This window comes from Dermochelys coriacea, chromosome 16, assembly GCF_009764565.3.
Source record: "Dermochelys coriacea isolate rDerCor1 chromosome 16, rDerCor1.pri.v4, whole genome shotgun sequence".
Taxonomy (NCBI): domain Eukaryota; kingdom Metazoa; phylum Chordata; order Testudines; family Dermochelyidae; genus Dermochelys; species Dermochelys coriacea.
Window position 1 is genome coordinate 412,809 of NC_050083.1, and position 20,952 is coordinate 433,760.

Consider the following 20,952-nt stretch of genomic DNA (forward strand, 5'->3'; position numbering starts at 1 on the left):
ACTGGGCAGCAACACAAAGTATGGAGGGAAACAGAAGTACACAGGATTCATTTAAAAACAAACAAACAAAAAACCTTCAACTGTCACACTTGGGTGCCTAAAATTAGACTCCTAAATTCATGGTTATGGACCCAAATTGAGATGGGCTGATTTTTCAGAAGTGCTGAGCACCTATCGGCTCCCATGTGCATCTCTGAAGATCAGGCCGCTCATGCTCAACGGCCTAAATATAGATTTCCTAACCTAACTTTAGGCATCCATTTTAGGAAATTGTGGCCTATATGAAGAACTTTGTAAATCCTATATTTAGCAAGTTCTGAGGCATTTTTCTTCAGGGTACTGATCAGAGGAATAAAGGCTAACTTCTGGCATCTGAGCCTGGTTCATTTTTAAGCAATAAAACTCCTCTATCTCATTTCAGTAGATTTTTATCATAATTTAAAATCCAAGTGCTTGAATACATTTCTAATTTTGATATGGGACTGATTTCTTTTTCCATAGGTTCAGCCCAACAACTACAGTACATTTTATGATGATCAGAGACAAAACTGGTCGATCATGTTCGAGTCAGAAAAGGCAGCCATGGATTTCAGTAAACAGGTAATCTTCTTAATCCAGCAGGCTGCACTCTTGCACTAACCCTACCTATGCTGTTGGTGCTGTATCATGTTCAGAACAGCAAACAAAAATCATGGTTGCTCACAACTTGCTAAGCTGCATTCTTAATCAAAGCCCAGTTTAGTCTCATCTCCCCATTAAAGTAAAATTGAAATGCATATTGCAGCTTTGTGAATGTGCTGAGTTCTGGCTGAGCTTTGATTAGCTGGCATTCTGTTTGGTTCACTTGAATACAGGATAGCATGTCTCAAGTTGCAATACTTCATACTTCTATGGCACTTTCATCCCAAGATGTTAATGTTTTAAAATGTTAATTAAACCCATCAACACGCTGTTATGAGCTAAGTGGTTTTCTCATTTCACATATGAGCAAAGTGCTGCATAAGGAGATGAAGCATCAGTAATGTCCACATGTGTAAAGTCTATCGTTAACACTTAACATCTTACTGATGCAGTGAGAAATAAATCGGATATTGCATGTCTTCACTCTAAGTGGAATTTGTTGTGCTGCTGCAGCTGGCCACAGACAAAAGGTGCTAATGTTCGGACTTTGTTTGCAGCTATGCATTGCCAAATGCAACAGCATCCCTTCACTGGACTCAGTAGTGTACCAGGATCTCATTGTTGGAGAGGGGCAGGGATTGGAAGTAGGAGACTCTCTGGAGGTTGCCTATACTGGTTGGCTGTTCCAGAACAATGGGCTTGGACAGGTAAATGGGCTTTTACTACTAGAAATGGGTTAATACTACCCCTTCTCAAATTAAGTCATTGGAAGAGACCGTAATCTCAACACCATTGGCTGGGCAAAGTATTCTCTCCATCACAACTTACTTTGTGACAGAGTATCAGTCACCAGTCCTGAGGACCTGTGACTAAGAGGCACCGATGTCTCTTAGTTTGCCCTGAGAGCAAACTTATTCCTTTCCCCCACACTGGAAAACGATGCTAAATATAGGGGGAAATTGAGGTACACAATAGGATTTGTAAAAAAAAATTACAGAAAATTCCCTTCATAAATTCCTTTGAGTATTGAACGGTGAAGATAGATACTGGTTCCATACGTGCTCAGGAAGAGATGATCGAAATTCTTGTGACCTGCTAAATATCCATGTTGGATATTAAAAATAAAAGCGCCTCGAAAACAGAACTAGTCATCCTAGCTTTGAAAATGGCTTAACCAGGCATCAGGTATAACTTTACATCAGCCATCAGAGCCTCTCTTCTCTAGAAACTTAGGAATGTTTGAAGATGTTACTCTTAAACCACAAGTTGTGCTTTTGTTTAGTAACTAATTCTTAGGAAAATGCTTTGAGGGAGGTGAGGAGCATCTTATTCCTACAAAGTCAGCTCCTCATGCTATGTGGTAAGAATGCTTTTCCTCCAATAAGGCATGCAGATACAGTCAATAAGGTGACTTCATTTCTTCTTTGGGAAGCAAGTCACTAGGATGTCAGCATAATGTGATGCTCCCATGGGCCTTTGGCTCGTGATCTCTGCTACTGTATAGAACAGGGATCAGCAACCTTTGCACACAGCCCATCAGGGTAAGCCCCTGGTGGACCGGGCCTGTTTGGCCGAACCTTTGGACGTGGCAGGTAAACAATCGCAGCTCCCACGGGCCACAGTTCACCATCCCAGGCTAATGGGGGCTGTGGGAAGGGCGGCCAGCACATCCCTCGGCCTGCACCGCTTCCTGCAGCCCCATTGGCCTGGAGTGGCAAACTATGGCCAGTGGGAGCTGCTATCGGCCAAACCTGCACATGCGACAGGTAAACAAACTGGCCCAGCCCGCCAGGGGCTTACCCTGACTGGCCGATCCCTATAGAAGTTCCAGGTCTAATTTCCTTTCCTTGCTGTAGTTCACTGTCATCTGTCCACTTAAACTGGTGGTACATAAAGCAGAGCACAAAGGTTATACAGTTGTATAACAATTTACAGAAGTTAAAATCTAGTTGTATCTAGTAAACTCCCAGAGGTCACTAAGCTAGCAACCCATTGATTAGCATTCATTTTTGAAGTTACCACACTGGGAGACGCATAAGTGGTGGTAGGTATTTATGAAATAAAGGACATTGTGCTCTATATTTTTTTTTTAAACATTATTCACTAGTTTGAATACTGCTTTACAACTGCAAACTTCATCAGCCCCATGGTAGGAAATCCTAGTGATTGTACCGTGTTAACCTCCAATTCCATAGGTGTTTGATTCAAACGTCAACAAGGACAAGCTGTTGCGTCTGAAGCTGGGTTCTGGAAAAGTCATTAAGGTAGAACTTCTGGCATTTTACCTTAATCTTCTGTGTACTAAAGTCTCATAGATCTTGGAGTACTTCTGAAAGTTCTGTCTGGATTCACACAAACCATAATAACTTTATTGTATTTATGATAAGACTTGTGCTTGCATCAGTGACATGAAAGAAATTGCTGACTTTTTTTAAATCTCTTCTTTCTTTGTTTTGTACAGCATCTTGCATCTATACTCATTGCCTTGACTTCCAATAACCAAGCCTCCTTGTTCTCTGTCGGTGATAGAGAGAGCGAAGTCCATAGAATTTTCCTGTGCAGTAGAAAGGAAGCTTCCTCTTTGAAAATAAATCTTTATATCAGGGGATGCCTTGATACTTTTCTGGTGGCAGCACTTCTACCCTACACAGCTTCCAGAAAAGTAGCTTCCTTGTGAGGAAATTCGGTCCAAGAAGAATTTATTCTGTTACGTTTATTCATATGTAGATCACTTGAAGCTGTGCAGGGATTTTATGAAACTCCTCTGAAGACAACCTCTGCATCATGGCACCCCCTCTGGTCCATCAAACTGGTGCAGATCTGAGATTCTTTCATGGTCGGGGAGGAGGGACAGGTTTTTTTTTGTCTACTAGGGGCTTGTCTGTGCGAACACTTAGTTTGTGTAGGTTGGGCATAAAACTACCCATGCTAGCCTGCTGTGCCCTAAGTGTAAGTGTCTGTGTGGACCCTGCTGCCATGCACTACAGAACTTTTAGTTCACGGCAGCAAGATCCACACAGACACTTTAGCGTATAGCAGGTTTAGTGTGGGGTAGATTTACACCTCAGCTTGCCCATGAACTAAGTGTTTGTGTAAACAAGCCTCAGGATTTCAAAACCAGTTTTTCCCAATTTAAACTTTAATTACTGCATTAATAGTAATCTGTACTGGTCCTGTGGCAAGCTGCCACTAATTGAAGATGAATTCTGTCATCTGTCTGTTTAAATGCATATTTGCATGTTAATCCAGTAGCTGATACTGCTATAAATAGACTCTTTTTAATTTGCTCCATAACTTCTACATTTTTCTACCCATAATCAGTTTCCTTAAATGCTATGTCTAAACCTAAGCATGGCACTTAATTGGCCAGGTTACTAACATATAGCAGAAGTTACCAGAGGTTACCCTTTAAAATATCCAAGTGTTGACCTGTGAAAACTATGGATATGTCTACGCTCAAACCACTCCAGCAATACAGCCACAGCTGTGCCGCTTTAGTGCTTAATGTGGCCATTATCTATGCCAATGGGAAAGGTTATCCTGTTTGTGTAGGTAATTAATCTCCCAGAGAGGCAGTATTAGGTTGATGGAAGAATTCTTCCATCAACCTAGCACTGTCTTCCACTCGAGGGGGGTTGGCATAGCTACATCACTCAGGAGTGGGTTTTTCACACCCCTGCAAGACGTAGCCATGCCAGTGTAAGTTACCATTGTAGGCCAGCCTTGAGTTACTACGCAAGGCTTCATCCAAGCTTCTGGAACCCAAATAGAGATCCGGGAAGCTGGCTGCATCTCCATATTAAAGATGGCAGCAGGTGCAATCTGCTCCACTGTTTGTATGTTAGGTGTCGTCTCCTGACGCCTAGAAATTAATATTGCTACTCTTAATTGGATATCATGGGTCCTCTACTCTAAGTGTTTTTTATCCTAAATGGAGCAACGCTGCATCCCCAGGGCTTTATAAGAAACTCTTCAATATGCATACTGGAATCTTTATAACCTGGCATAGAACAGGCTCATCAGAATGATTGCAGATATTTTTGTATCACTCAGTCAGACTGCTGCTTACAAATCAATTTTCTCTTCTTTTGTATTTCTGAAACGTAAAGGGTTGGGAAGAAGGGATGATGGGGATGAAGAAAGGGGGAAGACGACTTCTCATTATTCCTCCAGCATGGGCTTATGGGTCCCAAGGAGTAGCCAGTCGCATTCCTTCTGATTCCACCCTGGTTTTTGAGGTGGAAGTTAAGCGGGTGAGTGTCTCTTTCCAAATATATTTTTGTACATCTGGTTTGGGCTGTTGGTTGGCAACACTTCTATAATTTCTACTTGTAAAGTAACAACACCCCTGTACATGAAAATTCCAACATAATTAGAAGCTTCTATATACCCAGTAAAATATCAGGATAAGTACAAAGATATAACTGCATTACTAAAACACCTCTGATTTGAGATATCTTTCTTCCACTTGCATGTCAGATGTCCAAGAAAAAATAAATCTAGCCTTCATCAAGTTAAGAGTGAGATGGAGAGGGAAACTTCAAACCTATAATTCTTAAATAGATGTAAATTTTTACTCTGTAGCAAATGATAGTGTGATGAGCAAAACATTGGCCAGAATGAAGCAGAATACTAAAGAATTGTTTCAGGACCCAGAAAAACAGGTCTGTGTGTAATACCTTCATTGTGGTTTTCTTAGGTGAAGCTGGTAAAGGAGTCTGGCACTGATGGGCAGAGTATTAGTTCTAGGGATTCTTCTGCATCTTCCCCAGTACCCAATTCGGACAGCTTCTCCGCAGACCCTGTCGGATTGCCTCCTTTGACAATACCTCTCAAGCCTGGGTAAGAAAATAAGGAAGCAGAATGAGTTCAGAGCTCCTAGAACTTAGTATTTGTGAAAATATCTGTAAGACCCAAACTGATGGCAACCCCTCTCTTGGGGTATTATCACTTCCTCATCAATAATAGGTGGGGTTTTTCGTAGGAGTGGGTGGGTGAGATTCTGTGGCCTGTGTTGTGCAGGAGGTCGGACTAGATGATCAGAATGGTCCCTTCTGACCTTAGTATCTCTGAATTATTGGAATGGACCACATCCACCCTGACTTAATTGGCCTTGACAGCACTGATTCTCCACTTGTAAGGTAAACTCCCTTCTCTTCACATGCCAGTATATTTATGCCTGTATCTGTAATTTTCACTCCATTCATCTGAAGTGGGGTTTTTTTTACCCACGAAAGCTTATGCCCAAATAAATCTGTTAGTCTTTAAGGTGCCACTGAACTCCTCATTATTTTTGTGGATGCAGACTAACACAGCTACTCCTCTGATACTTATCAATGACTTGTGTATTTTGCAATTCCACAGTCATGGAATTTGCTACAGAATAGTGGTCCAGAGTCTAAACTGTCTGTCATATATGGTTACAAATAGCTTTCCAAACATGAAGAGTTGAAATATCTTATGATGAAAAAGTGAAGTTTTGCTGGTGGGAACTACAGATCATGGGTATGTTCAGCGATTTAGAGATGTAGCGTACTCTTCATCAGTTCTTCAGAGATTATTTTGATTTCTAACTTTAATCCCAACATATATTTGTTTCCTTTCTGCAGAGAGCCAGCTGTTCGGACCAAGTCTAACTCTATAAATGAACAACTAGCAGTAAGTGTTGCTTTAGTTAATTTGAAACGTACACAGGAATGTCCAAATATTTAAGTCATGCCCAAATTATTAAAATAATGCTAAGGGCCTATCTGAAATGCATGTAAGCAAAGCATTCTCTTTAACGCTTCTATTGTGTTACCCAGAAGCCTCACTTGGGATCAAAGCCTAGTTTTGCTGTGTGCTGTACAAACATGGGAAGGCTTAGTCCTTGTCCATTCAGAATTAAGATTGAAACTTTGTCCTTAAATGAACAGCAAGAGTTTTATACTGAAAACTAAGCTCCCTGGATCACTAGTGGAATGTGTTAGTGTATGCAGCCTAAAATGATAGATGTTTAAAAAAAAAAAAATAAAAAAGGTAACTTTTGTCTGTCTGTAATATACAAACCCCCTGGGGTTCATGATTTCCTTAGGATAGCCATTAACCTCTACTGTTGAGGGAATTCTTCACCAAAAAATTAAAACTTATGCACACAATATTTTAAAATTCTGCAAATTTTACTTGTCAATATGTCACAGCATGGCAGTGGAGAGCACAGGCCACTGGCTGCATTGAGGTGGGAGATCACCCTGAAGCCCCCACCTCATCTGGTACAGAGACTCAGCAGTGAGATTCACCTGATCCTGACACAGTGCAAGGGCTGGGCCTGCCTCTCTGTGCCAGGTGCACCAGGTGTGTGTGGGCAGGCTCAGCCCAGCAGGATCCAAGTGTGGAGGGGCTTAATGTGGGGGGGATCCAGGTGTGAAGTGAGAGGTTTCAGTGTGGGACAATCTGGGTACAGACGGCTCAGTGGGAGATCTGCATGCGTAGAGGCTTGTTTGTGGGGTTCTGGGTGCAGGGGCAATGGCACTCTGCAGGGGATACTGGTAAAGGTGATTGGGGCTGGGTATAGGGAGATGGGGCTCTGTGGAGGGGGAGGTCTGGCTGGGTGGGACTTGGTGGGAGGGTCTGGATGCTGGGGGAGTGGTGCTTGAAGCGGGGGGTCCAGGTGCAGCTGGTTGGGATCAGTGGAGTGGAGGTCCGAGTTCAGCTGCAGAGTCAGTGGAGCTGAGACAGACAGCCTCCTTCAGCTGGGCAGCTCTGTGCTTGCAGAATGAGTGGGGGTAGTCGCATGTAACCTTGTGTGGGGGCCCCCCCCCCAACTGTGCCTATGGTCATCCCTGGCCCTTCCCTTCCCCTCCCCCGGCTTTCCTTTGCTTCCCTGCTGTTTTCTGCAGGGAAACACAGGAAATCTGTCGGGGGGGGGGTGCGCATTTTCTGCAGGTACGCAGTCCTGCAGAATCCCCCAGGAGTAAACCTCATGGGAGCCTGAAACAACTCTGTCCCCTGTGTTCAGGGGCTTTGTCATCACTGATGTTTTGAAAGAGAAATGCCAGTCTTAACTCCTTCTTCACTTCCCTGTGGCCTCTCATTTGGTAAATTGTTTTAAAATGTTGCATCTCTCATCCTGTTAATGGTTAGGGGCATCTTCAGTAGCTCCATACTTTTAGAAAAGTTTTTCATTTCACCTTGTCCAGTAGCATGAAGGTTATCACTTGAGGGTCTGGTTCTCCCCCACTTCCCTGGATGAGGCCATGTCTACTGAAGTTAAGGCAACAGTTTCAGCCTTGAATCTGACTTGCTTGATCCTATACAAGGAGAGCTTAAGGATTTCTCTGTCATTTTTAGTTGTGATGTGGGGAACTCAAGGAAATATGGGTCTATATGCTTTTTTAAAAACCATTTATTTGTACAATGGCCCTTAAAGGGTAACTTTGTATTTAAGGGTGTGGTTTCTTTGGCTCTGTGGGCGCTAATATAACTGTCTTCTCATCTGTACTGATCAGATACCATGGTGGTAGTCAACTTAATACTCCTTGCTATCCATTTTATTTCTGCAGCCCTCAGAAGTAAAGCTTGTTAGCTGCAGTAGTGTGAGGTGGTCTCCTATATGCTACAGAATAGAATGGGCTACTGTCAAGAAATCTGGGCTCCTTTGTATCCCTTATGCAGATGGAGCACAGTCATAGAATGAAGGAGTTGGCTAACTTTGAAAATCAGTTCTAGGAGTTCAGGCATGAAACTCTCTCCATCTTTTGCAGTGGTGTTGTAGTCATGTTTGTCTCAAGCTATGAGAGAGACAAAGTGGGTGATGTATCTCTTATTGGACCAACTTTTGTTAGTGAAAGAGATAAGCCTTTGGGTTTCACAGAGCTCCTCCTCAGGTCTGGAGAAGGAAACCACAGTGTCGAAGCTACGTACAAGGTGGAACAGAGTGTTTAAGCATAAGGGATTCACACCTGTTGTAGAAGACAACTTAAAATTAATACATCTGCAGTTGTAGGACAATGGAGAATTAGTAGGCAGCAGAGTGCTATAAGTTGTTGTAATGGGCCCTAAAACCAGTCTCTCTGTCAAGTCCATGTTCTTGAGTGTCCAGCAGAATTATGAATTTAAGGTCCCAAGCTTGTGTATTGAAGGTGTCATGCAAGTTTCCTTTAAGGACATGGACTGAAGTCAGTTATGGAGTGATCGCTTTGTGAAAAGTGTTTGCCAGTCAGTGACAGGGTGTTTTGTGTCTTATTTTTCTGCATGAGTTCTTCTGAGAGCATGGTGACTATCTAGTTTCACCCATGTAACTGCTGTTGGGGCATTTGATGCACTGGATGAGGTACACCACTTGTTGTGATCAATATCTGTAAGACCTATGAATCTAGAAAGATGTATTGTGTGGGATATTGATTACTGTAGAAGTGGAGATATGGCTGCAGGTTTTGCATCTATTGTTTTGGCAGGATCTGGTGCAGCTTTGGGTTGGTGTGTCCTGATCTGCGGGCAGGTTTCTTCTGATGATTTTGGAGAGGTTGCAGGGTTGTCTGAAGACCAGAAGAGGGCATCCTGAAAGAAATATTTCCTGGATGTGGTCCCCATCAGGTATGGGTTGTAATTGTTTGATACCCCGTATAGATTCTAGTGTAGGGTGGTAGCTGACAAGTAGGGATATGCATTGGTGGGTTTTTTCTGTACTGAAGCAGGTTCTCCTGCTGTATGTGGGTGGACTGTTCCATGTTGCAATCTACTTCTCTGGTGAAGCGTCCTTGTTTGATGAAGGCAGTTTTAAGTGTGTTAAGATGTGTATCTCAGACTTCCTCCTAAGAGCATATTGTGTGGTATCTGAGTGTCTGTAGATAACAGATTGCTTGGTGCGTCTTGGGTGGTTACTGGATATGTGAACATGGGTGTGGTGATGCGTGGATTTCCTGTGTATAGTTGTCTGTAGGGTTTCATTGCTGAACCGTATCCTCGTGTGCAGGAAGCTGATGTTGGTGTGGAAGAGTTTGATGGATGGGGGATGTGGTCATGGTGGTTGAAGCTGTAATGGAAACTATGAAAGAGTTTAAGTTGTCTGTTCAGAGGATGAAAATATCATTGATGTATCTCAAGTATATTACTGATTTTTGTGGTGCATTTTTCTAGAACTTTTTCCTCAGTATCCCATAAAGAGATTGTCATATCAGGGAGCCATCCTAGTACCCGTGGCAGTTCCCAGGGTATAGACAAAGTGTTTGTTAAATGTAAAATTATTATCAGTGAGGATAAAATGGATGAGTTTGGTGATGTTTGGTTTAGATTTCTATGTGTGGTCCATTGTCTTGTAGAGACAGTAACTCCTCACTTTGTCATCCCAGTTAATGTTGTTTCGTTGTTATGTCGCTGATCAATTAGAGAACATGCATTGTTTAAAGTTGAACAATACTCCCTTATAACGTTGTTTGGCAGCCGCCTGCTTTGTCCACTGCTTGCAGGAAGAGCAGCCCATTGGAGCGAGCTGGTGGGGGCTTGGAACCAGGGTGGATCGGCAGCCCCCCATCACCTCCCCTAAGTTCCCTGTGCGGCAGCCACCCAGCAGGCTATCAATTGCCGGGCAGTTCAGGTGTCCCTCCCCCCACTGCCGTGTGCTGCTTCTGCCATCTGCCTTGGAGCTGCTCTCCGGAGCCTCCTGCTTGCTGTGGGGGGGAAGAGGGGTGCTGATGTCAGTGTCCCCTTTCCCCTGCTCCTGACCCCCATTCCTGTACCCCATCTCCACAGAGCAGGGACGGGGACAAGACAGGGCTAAGGATAGAGGGAGCATGCTGGCAGCAGCTGCTATCTCAACTTGCTGATCTACCTAAAAAGGCAGTGTACTTAGAGTGGGGTCAGCGTACTTAAAGGGGCAATGCGCTTCTTTCTCTTTCTCACGTGTTTGTGTGTGTGTGTGTCTCACACACATGCACCCCTGGCACTTCGGAAAGTGGAGGGAGCGGTGCGCTCCAGTGGGATAGCATGGGTTCATCATCACATTCAGTTTCCACAGGGAATGTTTGCAGCTACTGCCATTCTGTGTCTCCTCCTTCCATTTGTGCTGCCTTGTAGAGTGTGAGGCTACATTAACAACGTGTTAACTCTTGAGGGCTCAGACGAGTGCTAGTTCATCATCATTTAGCAGTAAGGCATTTCCTGGGAAATATCCCACTTTCTGACTCCACCACCTCAACCAAGCTTCACAATCATCATTGCTGTGTACAGTATTAAATTGTTTAAAACTTACACACATACATATACTGTGTGTGTATATATAGTCTTTTGTCTGGCGAAAAACATTTCCCTGGAACCGAACCGAACCTAACCTAACCCGCCTCCCCCGCATATTAATTCCTATGGGGAAATTGGATTCGCTTAACATCATTTCACTTAAAGTAGCATTGTTAAGGAACATAACTACAACATTAAGTGAGGAGTTACTGTATTTGAGGCAGGTAGCAATTTCATCATGATGATTTTGGTGTATAGGGAGATTGACATCCATGGTGGCAAGGACGGTGTTATAAGGGAGATTGTTAATATCGTGGAGTTTCTGGAGGAAGTCAGTTGTGTTCTGAAGGAAACTGCCCCTTGTGTGGTGAGTGGTTTGAAGGTGGCTTCTCTGAGTCCTGATATTTCTTCAGCTAGATATGATGGCTTTGCCTGGGTTCCCTTGTTTGTGTATCTTGGGAAGCATGTAGGAGGTCCCTGGGGTATGTCCCTGGAGGATGAGGTTGTAGAGTTGTTTTGGGAAAGATATTTGATTCCCTTCAATTCCTGTGCGAATTTTCACAAAGTGAATACTTCGTATCTGACCTCTGTCATGTTCTCAAAGAAAATCTGCACACCTTCAAAAGCTATGCTGCAACATGTGTGAACCCCTTATGCTTAACAATCTGTCCCACCTTGTATTTAGCTTGGATGCTTTGGTTTTCTTGTTCTGACCTTAGGAAGAGCTCTGTGAAGTTCATCCCATCCACCAACAGAAGTTGGTCCAATAAAAGATATTACCTCGTCCAGCTTGTCTCTATCTTTTTAATGTGTACAATAGCTAGCCATACAGTACTCATGACTGTAAAATCAGATGTAAAAACAGTATATTAACTCTATTTTCTCTATAACTAAAGTATTATCTAAAGGACCAAAAGATCTCAAGAATTCTCTAAATACAGAGACTTTCTTCATTTGATAGCTGGAAAAAGACTGAACAAAGCTTCTGCAACCGAGTCAATGTATAATTCTGGGCTCTATAGAGCCATAGTAATCCGGGTTAGTGTCAAGAGAGCACTGAAAAATGGATTAAAAGATACGGAGACAATGTAATTGCAAATGTTTCTTCCAGAATCCTGATGTAGCAAAAGCAAAGCTGATTTCTCGGATGGCTAAAATGGGACAGCCTATGCTACCTTTCCTCGCAGGAACAGCAGGCACCCAGCTTGACTCCAGTGACTCAGAAATAGAGGTGAGTCACCAAGCACTCATATCCCTTAAAGTAGGGGTTGATATACATTCCAGGCTGCGTGAGAACTACTGCTGAGTGCACGGTGACTGCTCTCGCTGCCTGTGGGGGGACTGCTCTGTCAGTAAAAAGGAAAGGAGTACTTGTGGCACCTTAGAGACTAACAAATTTATTAGAGCATAAGCTTTCATGAGCTACAGCTCACTTCATCGGATGCCTGCTCTGTCAGAGTATCACTTGTGCCTTTTTGAAGCTCGTGGGGACACCTTGTATGATTGGAACTGTTGACATTCAGTTCCACATGAGGCTAGCATTCCTGTCAAGCTTAAATTCCCTGTCTATACATGGGTGCATTGGTGTTAATCATATCTGGTCTTAGGAATAGCTTCACATCCAAACTTTTGGCTAAGTTGTTATCTCAATAACATTAACTGAAATCTGTGAACGTTTTAGGACCCAAATACATTGAGAGGAACAGCACAGCCTGTCTCTTCATCCCCCAAGAGACCTTTCTCGCAGCCAGCTCATGCAGTACTGCCTCAGTTGACAACACAAGGTAATGAATTGGTCTTTTTGGGTTTGATAAGTAGAAACTGCACTCATGGACTGGCATGTTTAACCATTTTCTGCTGCATGAATGGTGTGTTCCTTTAAGGAACTGAAAAGAAGACATGACTTGTGAGTGACCCTCCCATCACTCAGCTCTCCAGGTGGACTATTTCTTGTACCCAGGAGGCTGTGTTGTTTAGGGTGCGTGTTCACTGCAGTGTCAGTTCTAGTTATCTGCACTGAAGTTACTTCTCATGAGTTAGTCTAGCTTGAGTGGAAGAGGACCACAAAGCAAAGTAACATCTGAGCTCTTATGTCCATACTGGCACTGCATTTGTCTGTGTCACTAAGACTTCAGGGGGGCACATCCCATGGCTCGCTGAGCTGTTGTAGGAATTTTCCCAGTGGATTGTGGGAGAATGTCTGTCCTTTCTGTGTATATGAGGGGGAGAGAAGGGGAATTATGGGAAGGCATTGGAGGACTCGTAGCACTCGAGTAGAGCTAGCTGGCTTCCACGCTGCAGAATTGTAATGTTAGCAGCTGAGTTGTGTTCGCTCAAGCTTTAACCTTTTACCTTCTGGCAGGCCAGACAACTTGAGTTAAAAACACTATCACACTCGAGTTAAGCATTTCTCTATGTGGAGGGAACTCAGGTTAGGGGCAAACTCCTGCTTACTTTGCAGTGAAGACAACCCCTTAATCTTCCTCAAATGGATTCACTTAGGCAAGATTGTGGAGAGTCTCACATTAGCCTTGGTCTGTTCAGTGACTGTAGTTACTTGAATCATGTAGGTTTCAGAGTAGCAGCTGTTAGTCTGTATTCGTAAAAAGAAAAGGAGTACTTGTGGCACCTTAGAGACTAACAAATTTATTTGAGCATAAGCTTTCGTGAGCTACAGCTCACTTCATCGGATGCATTTGGTGGAAAATACAGAGGGGAGATTGATATATACACACACACACACAGAGAACATGAAACAATGGGTTTATCATACACACTGTAAGGAGAGTGATCACTTAAGATAAGCCATCACTAGCAGCGGGGGGGGGGGGGGGGGGGGGGGGGGGAGAGGGGAAGGAGGCAAACCTTTCATGGTGACAAGCAAGGTAGGCTATTTCCAGCAGTTAACAAGAGCATCTGAGGAACAGTGGGGGGTGGGGTGGGGGGGAGAAATAACATGGGGAAATGGTTTTATTTTGCATAATGACTCATCCATTCCCAGTCTCTATTCAAGCCCAAGTTAATTGGCATGTACATACCCCTCTGCCATGTACATTGGACAGTCTCTACGTAAAAGAATAAATGGACACAAATCAGACGTCAAGAATTATAACATTCAAAAACCAGTCGGAGAATACTTCAATCTCTCCGGTCACTCCATTACAGACCTGAGGGTGGCTATCCTTCTTCAACAAAAAAGCTTCAAAAACAGACTCCAACGAGAGACTGCTGAATTCGAATTAATTTGCAAACTGGATACAATTAACTTGGGCTTGAATAGAGACTGGGAATGGATGAGTCATTACGCAAAATAAAACCATTTCCCCATGTTATTTCTCCCCCCCACTGTTCCTTAGATGTTCTTGTTAACTGCTGGAATTAGCCTACCTTGCTTGTCACCATGAAAGGTTTTCCTCCTTTCCCCCCTGCTGCTGGTTATGACTTGTCTTAAGTGATCACTCTCCTTACAGTGTGTATGATAAACCCATTGTTTCATGTTCTCTGTGTGTGTGTATCAATCTCCCCTCTGTATCTTCCACCAAATGCATCCGATGAAGTGAGCTGTAGCTCACGAAAGCTTATGCTCAAATAAATTTGTTGGTCTCTAAGGTGCCACAAGTCCTCCTTTTTCTTTTTTTTTTGAATCATTTAGGGGTCCCATACACTTATGTCAAGTAACTTAGGCAACTGAAAATGACAGTCAGCAACAAAGGATAGACTTACTGTGCTAGATATCTTCTCTTGTTCCTTTTCAGTACCTCAGCCATCTGTTTCTGGGCTCCAAGCACCCTCTGCTGCCTTAATGCCTGCAACCCTCCAGCCCCATTCAGCTCTTCCTGGAAGTGCACAGAGTTTTCAGGTATTGAAATCAGACTAGTGGAGACCTCTGATGCTTCTGGTGGCAGCGCTCCCTTAGATGTATGCTCTTCTCCATTGTTGGGAAGAGAGGATCCACATCTGGAATAGAGGAGCCACCCAAAGAAGGAGCCATCTCACCAAACCGAAGGATGTTGAAAAATCTGAGGGTTTAGAGAGAGTCACAAGAATAATTAAAGAACATAACAGCTATACTGGGTCATACCAAAGGTCCATCTAGCCCAGTATCCTGTCTGCTGACAGCGGCCAGTACCATGTGCTTTTGAGGCAATGAACAGAACAGGCAATCAGCGAGTGATCCGTCCCCTGTCATCCAGTCCCAACTTCTGGCAGAGGTTGAGGGGAGGACACAGCATAGGGTTGCATCCCTGACCATGTTGGCTAATAGCCATAGAATCATAGGACTGGAAGGGACCTTAAGAGCTCATCTAGTCCAGTCCCCTGCACTCATGGCAGGACTAAGTATTATCTAGACAATCCCTAACAGGAATTTGTCTAACCTGCTCTTAAAAATGTCTAGTGATGGAGATTTTCACAGCCTCCCTAGGCCATCAATGTACCTATTCTCCGTGAACTTATCAAACTCTTTTTGAACCCGGTTATACTTTTGGCCTTTACAGCAACCCCTGGCAATGAGTTCCACAGGTTGATAGTCCATTGTGTGAAGAAATACTTCCTGCCCATTAATTTCATTGGGTGACCCCTGGTTCTTGTGTTATGTGAAGGGGTAAATAACACTTCACAAATGGTGTGGTGAAAATGAATAAGGATTTTATAGACCTCTGTCATATTCTCCCTCCCCCCGCCCAGTCTCTCTTTTCTAAGATGAAAAATCCCAGTCTTTTTAATCTCTCCTCGTACTGGAGCTGTTCCGTACCTCTAATCATTTTTGTTGCCCTTCTGTATGCTTTTACTAATTGTAATATCTTTTTTGAGATCAGGTGACCAGAAGTGCATACAGTATTCAAGGTGTGGGCATACCATGGATTTGTATAGTGGTATTATGGTATTTTCTGTCTTACTATCTGTTTTTCCTAATGGTTCCTGTCCAAGATCTCTTTCCTGAGTGGTAACAGCTAATTTAGACTCCATCATTTTGTGTGTATAGTAGCGATAATGTTTTTCAATGTACATTACTTTGCATTGAATTTCATCTGCCATTTTGTCACTCTTTGTAACTCTTCACAGTCAGCTTTGGACTTAACTATTTTGAGTAATTTACTATTGTCTGAAAACATTGCCACCTCACTGTTCACCTCTTTTTCCAGATAATTTATTATTATGTTGAACCACACCAGTCCCAGTACAGATCCTTTGGCAGACCATGGTATTTTACCCCTCTCCACTGAAAATTGACCATTTATTCCTACCCTTTGTTTTCTGTCTTTTTCAACCAGTTATTGATCAATGAGAGAACCTTCCCTCTTATCCAATGACTGTTTACTTTGCGTAAGAGTCTTGGGCAAGTATTCTTATCAAAGGCTTTCTGAAAGTCCAGGTACACTATATTCACTGATTCACCCTTCTTGACACCCTCCAAGAATTCTAATAGATTGGTGAGGCATGATTTTCCTTTACAAAAGCCATGTTGACTCTTCCCCAATATATTGTATTCCTCTGTGTGTCCAAGAATTCCATTCTTTACTATAGTTTCAACTAATTTGTTGGGTATTGAAGTTAGACTTGCTGACCTGTAATTGCCAGGGTCACCTTTGGAGCCTTTTTAAAAAAAAAAAAAAAAAAAAAAAATTGGTATTACATTAGCTCCCTGCCTGTCATCTGGTGCAGAAGCTAATTTAAGTGCTAAGTTACATACCGCTACCACTCTGATACCACAGTTAGTAGTTTTGCAGTTTACATATTTGAGCTCCCTCAGGACCAGATGGTATTCATCCAAGAGATTTGGTGACTTATTACTGTTTCATTTACCAATTTGATCCAAAACCACCTCTATTGACACCTCAATTTGGAACAGTTCCTCAGCTTTGTCATCTAAAACAAATGGCTCAGTTGTGGAAATCTCCCTCTCATCCTCTGCAGTGAAGACCAATGAATTCTTTGCATTGAACTTCTCTGCAATGGCCTTGTCTTCCTTGAGTGCTTCTTTAGCACTTAGATCATCCAGTGGCCCCGCTTATTGTTTGGCAGGTTTCCTGCTGCTGATGCACTTACAAAACAGCAATTTTTGGTGGGTTGGTTGGTTTGTTTTGTTTGTCGTTGCTGTTCAGATTTGTTTTTTTGCTTGTCCAATTATACTTCCATACTTGATTTGCCAGAGTTTTTTCCTTTCTATTTTCTTCAGGTTTTGATTTTCAAATTTTAAAAAGTTGTCTTTTTGTCTCTAACTACCTCTTTACTGTGTTTAGCCATGGCAGCTTTTTTCGGTCCTTTTATTTATGTATTTTTTTTAATTTGGTTTATACTTATAGTTGGAGCATCTATTATAGTATTTTTAAAAAGTTTCCATGAAGCTTGCAGGCATTTCACTCTTATGACTGTTCTTTTTAATTTCCATTTGACTAGCCTCATTTTTGTGCAGTTCCCCTTCTTTGAAGTTAAACTGTGGTGTGTTTCTTTGGTATTTTCCCCCTACAGGGATGTTAACTTTTTTATTACGTTATGGTCTCTGTTATGTAGTGGTTCAGCTATATTCATCTCTTGGACCAGATCCTGTGTTCCACCTATCTGTTTCCCCTACCCCTTAGTTTAAAAATGCCTCTAGACATTTTTTTTAATTTTACATGCCAGTACTCGGTTCTGTTTTGGTTTAGATGGAGCCCGCTCTTCTGCTGCGTTGGCTCCTCCTTTCCCAAAAATTTTCCCAGGTCTCAATAAACCTGAACTCCATCTCATCCACTCATTGAGACCCTGCAGTTCTTCCTGTCTAACTGGCTCTCTGTGGAACTGGAAGCATTTCAGATACACTACCATGGATGTCTTGAACTTCAGTCTCTTACCTAGTGGCCTAAATTTGGCCTCCAGGACCTCTTTCCTACCTTTCCCTATGTCATTGGTACCGACATGTACCATGACCACTGGCTCATCCCCAGCACTGCACATAAGTCTGTCTAGATGTCTTGAGAGGTCCTCGACCTTCACACCAAGCCGGCAACTTAACGTGATGTCTGAGAACCACAAAACCCAACTATCTATATTTCTAATACTCTAATCCAGGGGCGGGCAAACTTTTTGGCCTGAGGGCCACATCTGGTTTCTGAAATTGTATGGAACGTGCGGTAGGGGAGGCTGTGCCTAATAACATACGTCTCCACCCTCATGAGAGGATACCAACTATGGAATCATTTCCCTCCATTCCACCTTGATGATCTCCTTCCCCAAGACTTTCATCCTCCTCAGCAGCACAGAGGCTGTCATGTGGGGAGTGGGACTTCTCTATTGTGTTCCGAGAGTCTCATCTATGTGCCTCTCTGTCTCCCTTAACTCCTCCAGTTCAGTCACTCAGCCCTCAGAGCACGTGCAGGCTCTTGAGATTAATCTGCCACTTGCCTACAAGGCAGGTAAAAATACATGCTGTATTCAGTGCAATAAACTAGATAGCCTCTACTCTGCTGTTGGACTTGTGCCTGCATTATTTGTACTCTTGCTGGGGGTTTTTTTGTGGATGTTTTTTGTGGGTGGGGTGTTAATTGGCCTAAATTTAGAGAACATTTACTAGGTGCATCTGGCTCGCACACTCCTTTGAAAAACTCCTGTTTTGGACGAAATGGAAAGTCTTTGAGTTAATAGCATTTGTCACACACACACACACACACACACACACACACACACACAATGCTTCAGTTCACTTACATTGAGTGAGGAAAGCTTGTCAGAAGAATTATTTGGGTTTTGTGGTTGTCCTACCTAGAGATGACCGAAGTGAATGGGTTTTATTCTTGTTCTTCCTTAAAAATGGCTTCAGTGACATTCGTTGTCTTAGCATCCATATTTAATCTACAGATGCTCCATTCAGACTTTGTTTCTCAAACTTCATCCATAACAGAAATTACAGAGTAGCGTTTCAGAGTAGCAGCCGTGTTAGTCTGTATTCGCAAAAAGAAAAGGAGTACTTGTGGCACCTTAGACTAACAAATTTATTTGAGCATAAGCTTTCGTGAGCTACAGCGTGTAACTGAAACTGTTAAAACAAAACAAAGTGTCTTCTTCCCTTAGCCGTATGCAGGAATGGCATATGCCTATTCTCAAACTGCAGCTGCTTCTCAACTCCAGCCTGTAGGACAGATGTATCCAGCATCTTTCCAAGGTATGTCAGGAAAATGTGCACCATATGAAATCTCTCAGCTGCACTGATGCATTGTAAATTAATTTTTTGTAATAAATATCCACACAGGACTGGAAGCAGACATATACCCATCCTGCTCAGAGCCCTTACATCTGTTGGCTTAGTTTTATGTTGTGCCATGTTGTTTTGTTTTTTTTAAATGCTGGATAAGGACAAATGATTCTTAATCATTCAAATTCCGCCCCCACCCCTCAAAGTGTACACAGGGGAGGGACTAATATGGGGAAAAAATTCATGAGATCTATTCCCGAGTGTGCACATGGCTAGTTACTCTAACATAATTGCTTGTTAAATTTCATTATCAGTTATTTAATTGTTTATCCTGTTCCATGTGTTTAAACATTTGGCAGCCGCAATGACCATCTCTAAATTCCTACGTGGGGAACAAATATTTAACAATGAGCTCTTCAATCTGATAGAATGGTGTAACAGTCCAACGGCTGGCAGGTGAAGCGAGATACATTCAAACTGGAAATAAGCCATACATTTTAAGTTTGCAAATTAATTCCAATTCAGCAGTCTCTCGTTGGAGTCTGTTTTGAAGCTTTTTTGTGAAGTATAGCCACTCTTAGGTCTGTGATCGAGTGACCAGAGATTGAAGTGTTCTCCAACTGGTTTTTGAATGTTATAATTCTTGACATCTGATTTGTGTCCATTCATTCTTTTACGTAGAGACTGTCCAGTTTGGCCAATGTACATGGCAGAGGGGCATTGCTGGCACATGATGGTATATATCACATTGGTATGCACAGGTGAACGAGCCTCTGATGGTGTGGCTGATGTGATTAGGCCCTATGATGGTATCCCCTGAATTGATGTGGACAGAGTTGGCAACGGGCTTTGTTGCAAGGATAGGTTCCTGGGTTAGTGGTTCTGTTGTGTGGTGTGTGGTTGCCGGCAACCACACACCACACAACAGAACCACTAACCCAGGAACCTATCCTTGCAACAAAGCCCGTTGCCAACTCTGTCCACATATCTATTCAGGGGATACCATCATAGGGCCTAATCACATCAGCCACACCATCAGAGGCTCGTTCACCTGTGCATCTACCAATGTGATATATGCCATCATGTGCCAGCAATGCCCTTCTGCCATGTACATTGGCCAAACTGGACAGTCTCTACGTAAAGAATGAATGGACACAAATCAGATGTCAAGAATTATAACATTCAAAAACCAGTTGGAGAACACTTCAATCTCTCTGGTCACTCGATCACAGACCTAAGAGTGGCTATACTTCAACAAAAAAGCTTCAAAAACAGACTCCAACGAGAGACTGCTGAATTGGAATTAATTTGCAAACTGGATACAATTAACTTAGGCTTGAATAGAGACTGGGAATGGATAAGTCATTACACAAAGTAAAACTATTTCCCCATGGTATTTCTCCCTCCCACCCCACCCCCCACTGTTCCTCTGATATTCTTGTTAACTGCTGGAATTAGCCTACCTGCTTCACCATGAAAGGTTTTCCTCCTTCCCCCCCCGATAGTGAGGATAATTAACTATTGGAACAATTTACCAGGGGTCTTGGTAGGTTCTCTATCATCAGCAATCTTTAAATCAAAATTGGATGTTTTTCTGAGATATGCTCTAGGGCCAGTGGTTCTCAACCAGGGTTCCCGGGCCCAGCAGGTTTCAGGTTTCAGGGGGCTGCCAAGCAGGGCTGGCATTAAACTTTCTGAGGCCCAGGGCAGAAAGCCAAAGCCCCACCGTAGGGGGCTGAAGCCTGGGGTTTGAGCTCCGCCACCCAGGGCTCAAGATGAAGCCTGAATAAATAGCTTTGCATGGGCCCCTGTGGTGTGTGGCCTCAGGCAATTGCCCTGCTTGCTACCCCCTAATGCTGGCTCTGACTTTTGTATGCAGAAAAACAGTTGTTGTGACACAGGTAGGCTGTGGACTTTTTATAGCATGTTAGAGGGTGGGGAGGAAGAGT

The 20,952-nt window shown here is 43.0% G+C and overlaps 1 protein-coding gene across 15 annotated transcripts in view; it reads left to right on the plus strand.

The window, feature by feature from the left end:
* FKBP15 (FKBP prolyl isomerase family member 15) overlaps positions 1 to 20,952 on the plus strand; it is an 81,483-nt gene that overhangs the window by 27,036 nt on the left and 33,495 nt on the right. For 13 of the 15 annotated variants that reach the window (XM_043499135.1, XM_038374622.2, XM_038374621.2 and 10 more), the window contains exons 6-15: positions 502 to 600; positions 1,179 to 1,328; positions 2,817 to 2,885; positions 4,731 to 4,874; positions 5,321 to 5,463; positions 6,231 to 6,279; positions 11,945 to 12,064; positions 12,515 to 12,617; positions 14,589 to 14,692; positions 18,883 to 18,973. In XM_043499135.1, the coding sequence (XP_043355070.1) occupies positions 502 to 600; positions 1,179 to 1,328; positions 2,817 to 2,885; positions 4,731 to 4,874; positions 5,321 to 5,463; positions 6,231 to 6,279; positions 11,945 to 12,064; positions 12,515 to 12,617; positions 14,589 to 14,692; positions 18,883 to 18,973 (1,072 nt within the window). The remainder of the gene's footprint in view (positions 1 to 501; positions 601 to 1,178; positions 1,329 to 2,816; positions 2,886 to 4,730; positions 4,875 to 5,320; positions 5,464 to 6,230; positions 6,280 to 11,944; positions 12,065 to 12,514; positions 12,618 to 14,588; positions 14,693 to 18,882; positions 18,974 to 20,952) is intronic. The other 2 variants (XM_043499140.1, XM_043499141.1) reach the window with 1 other exon arrangement.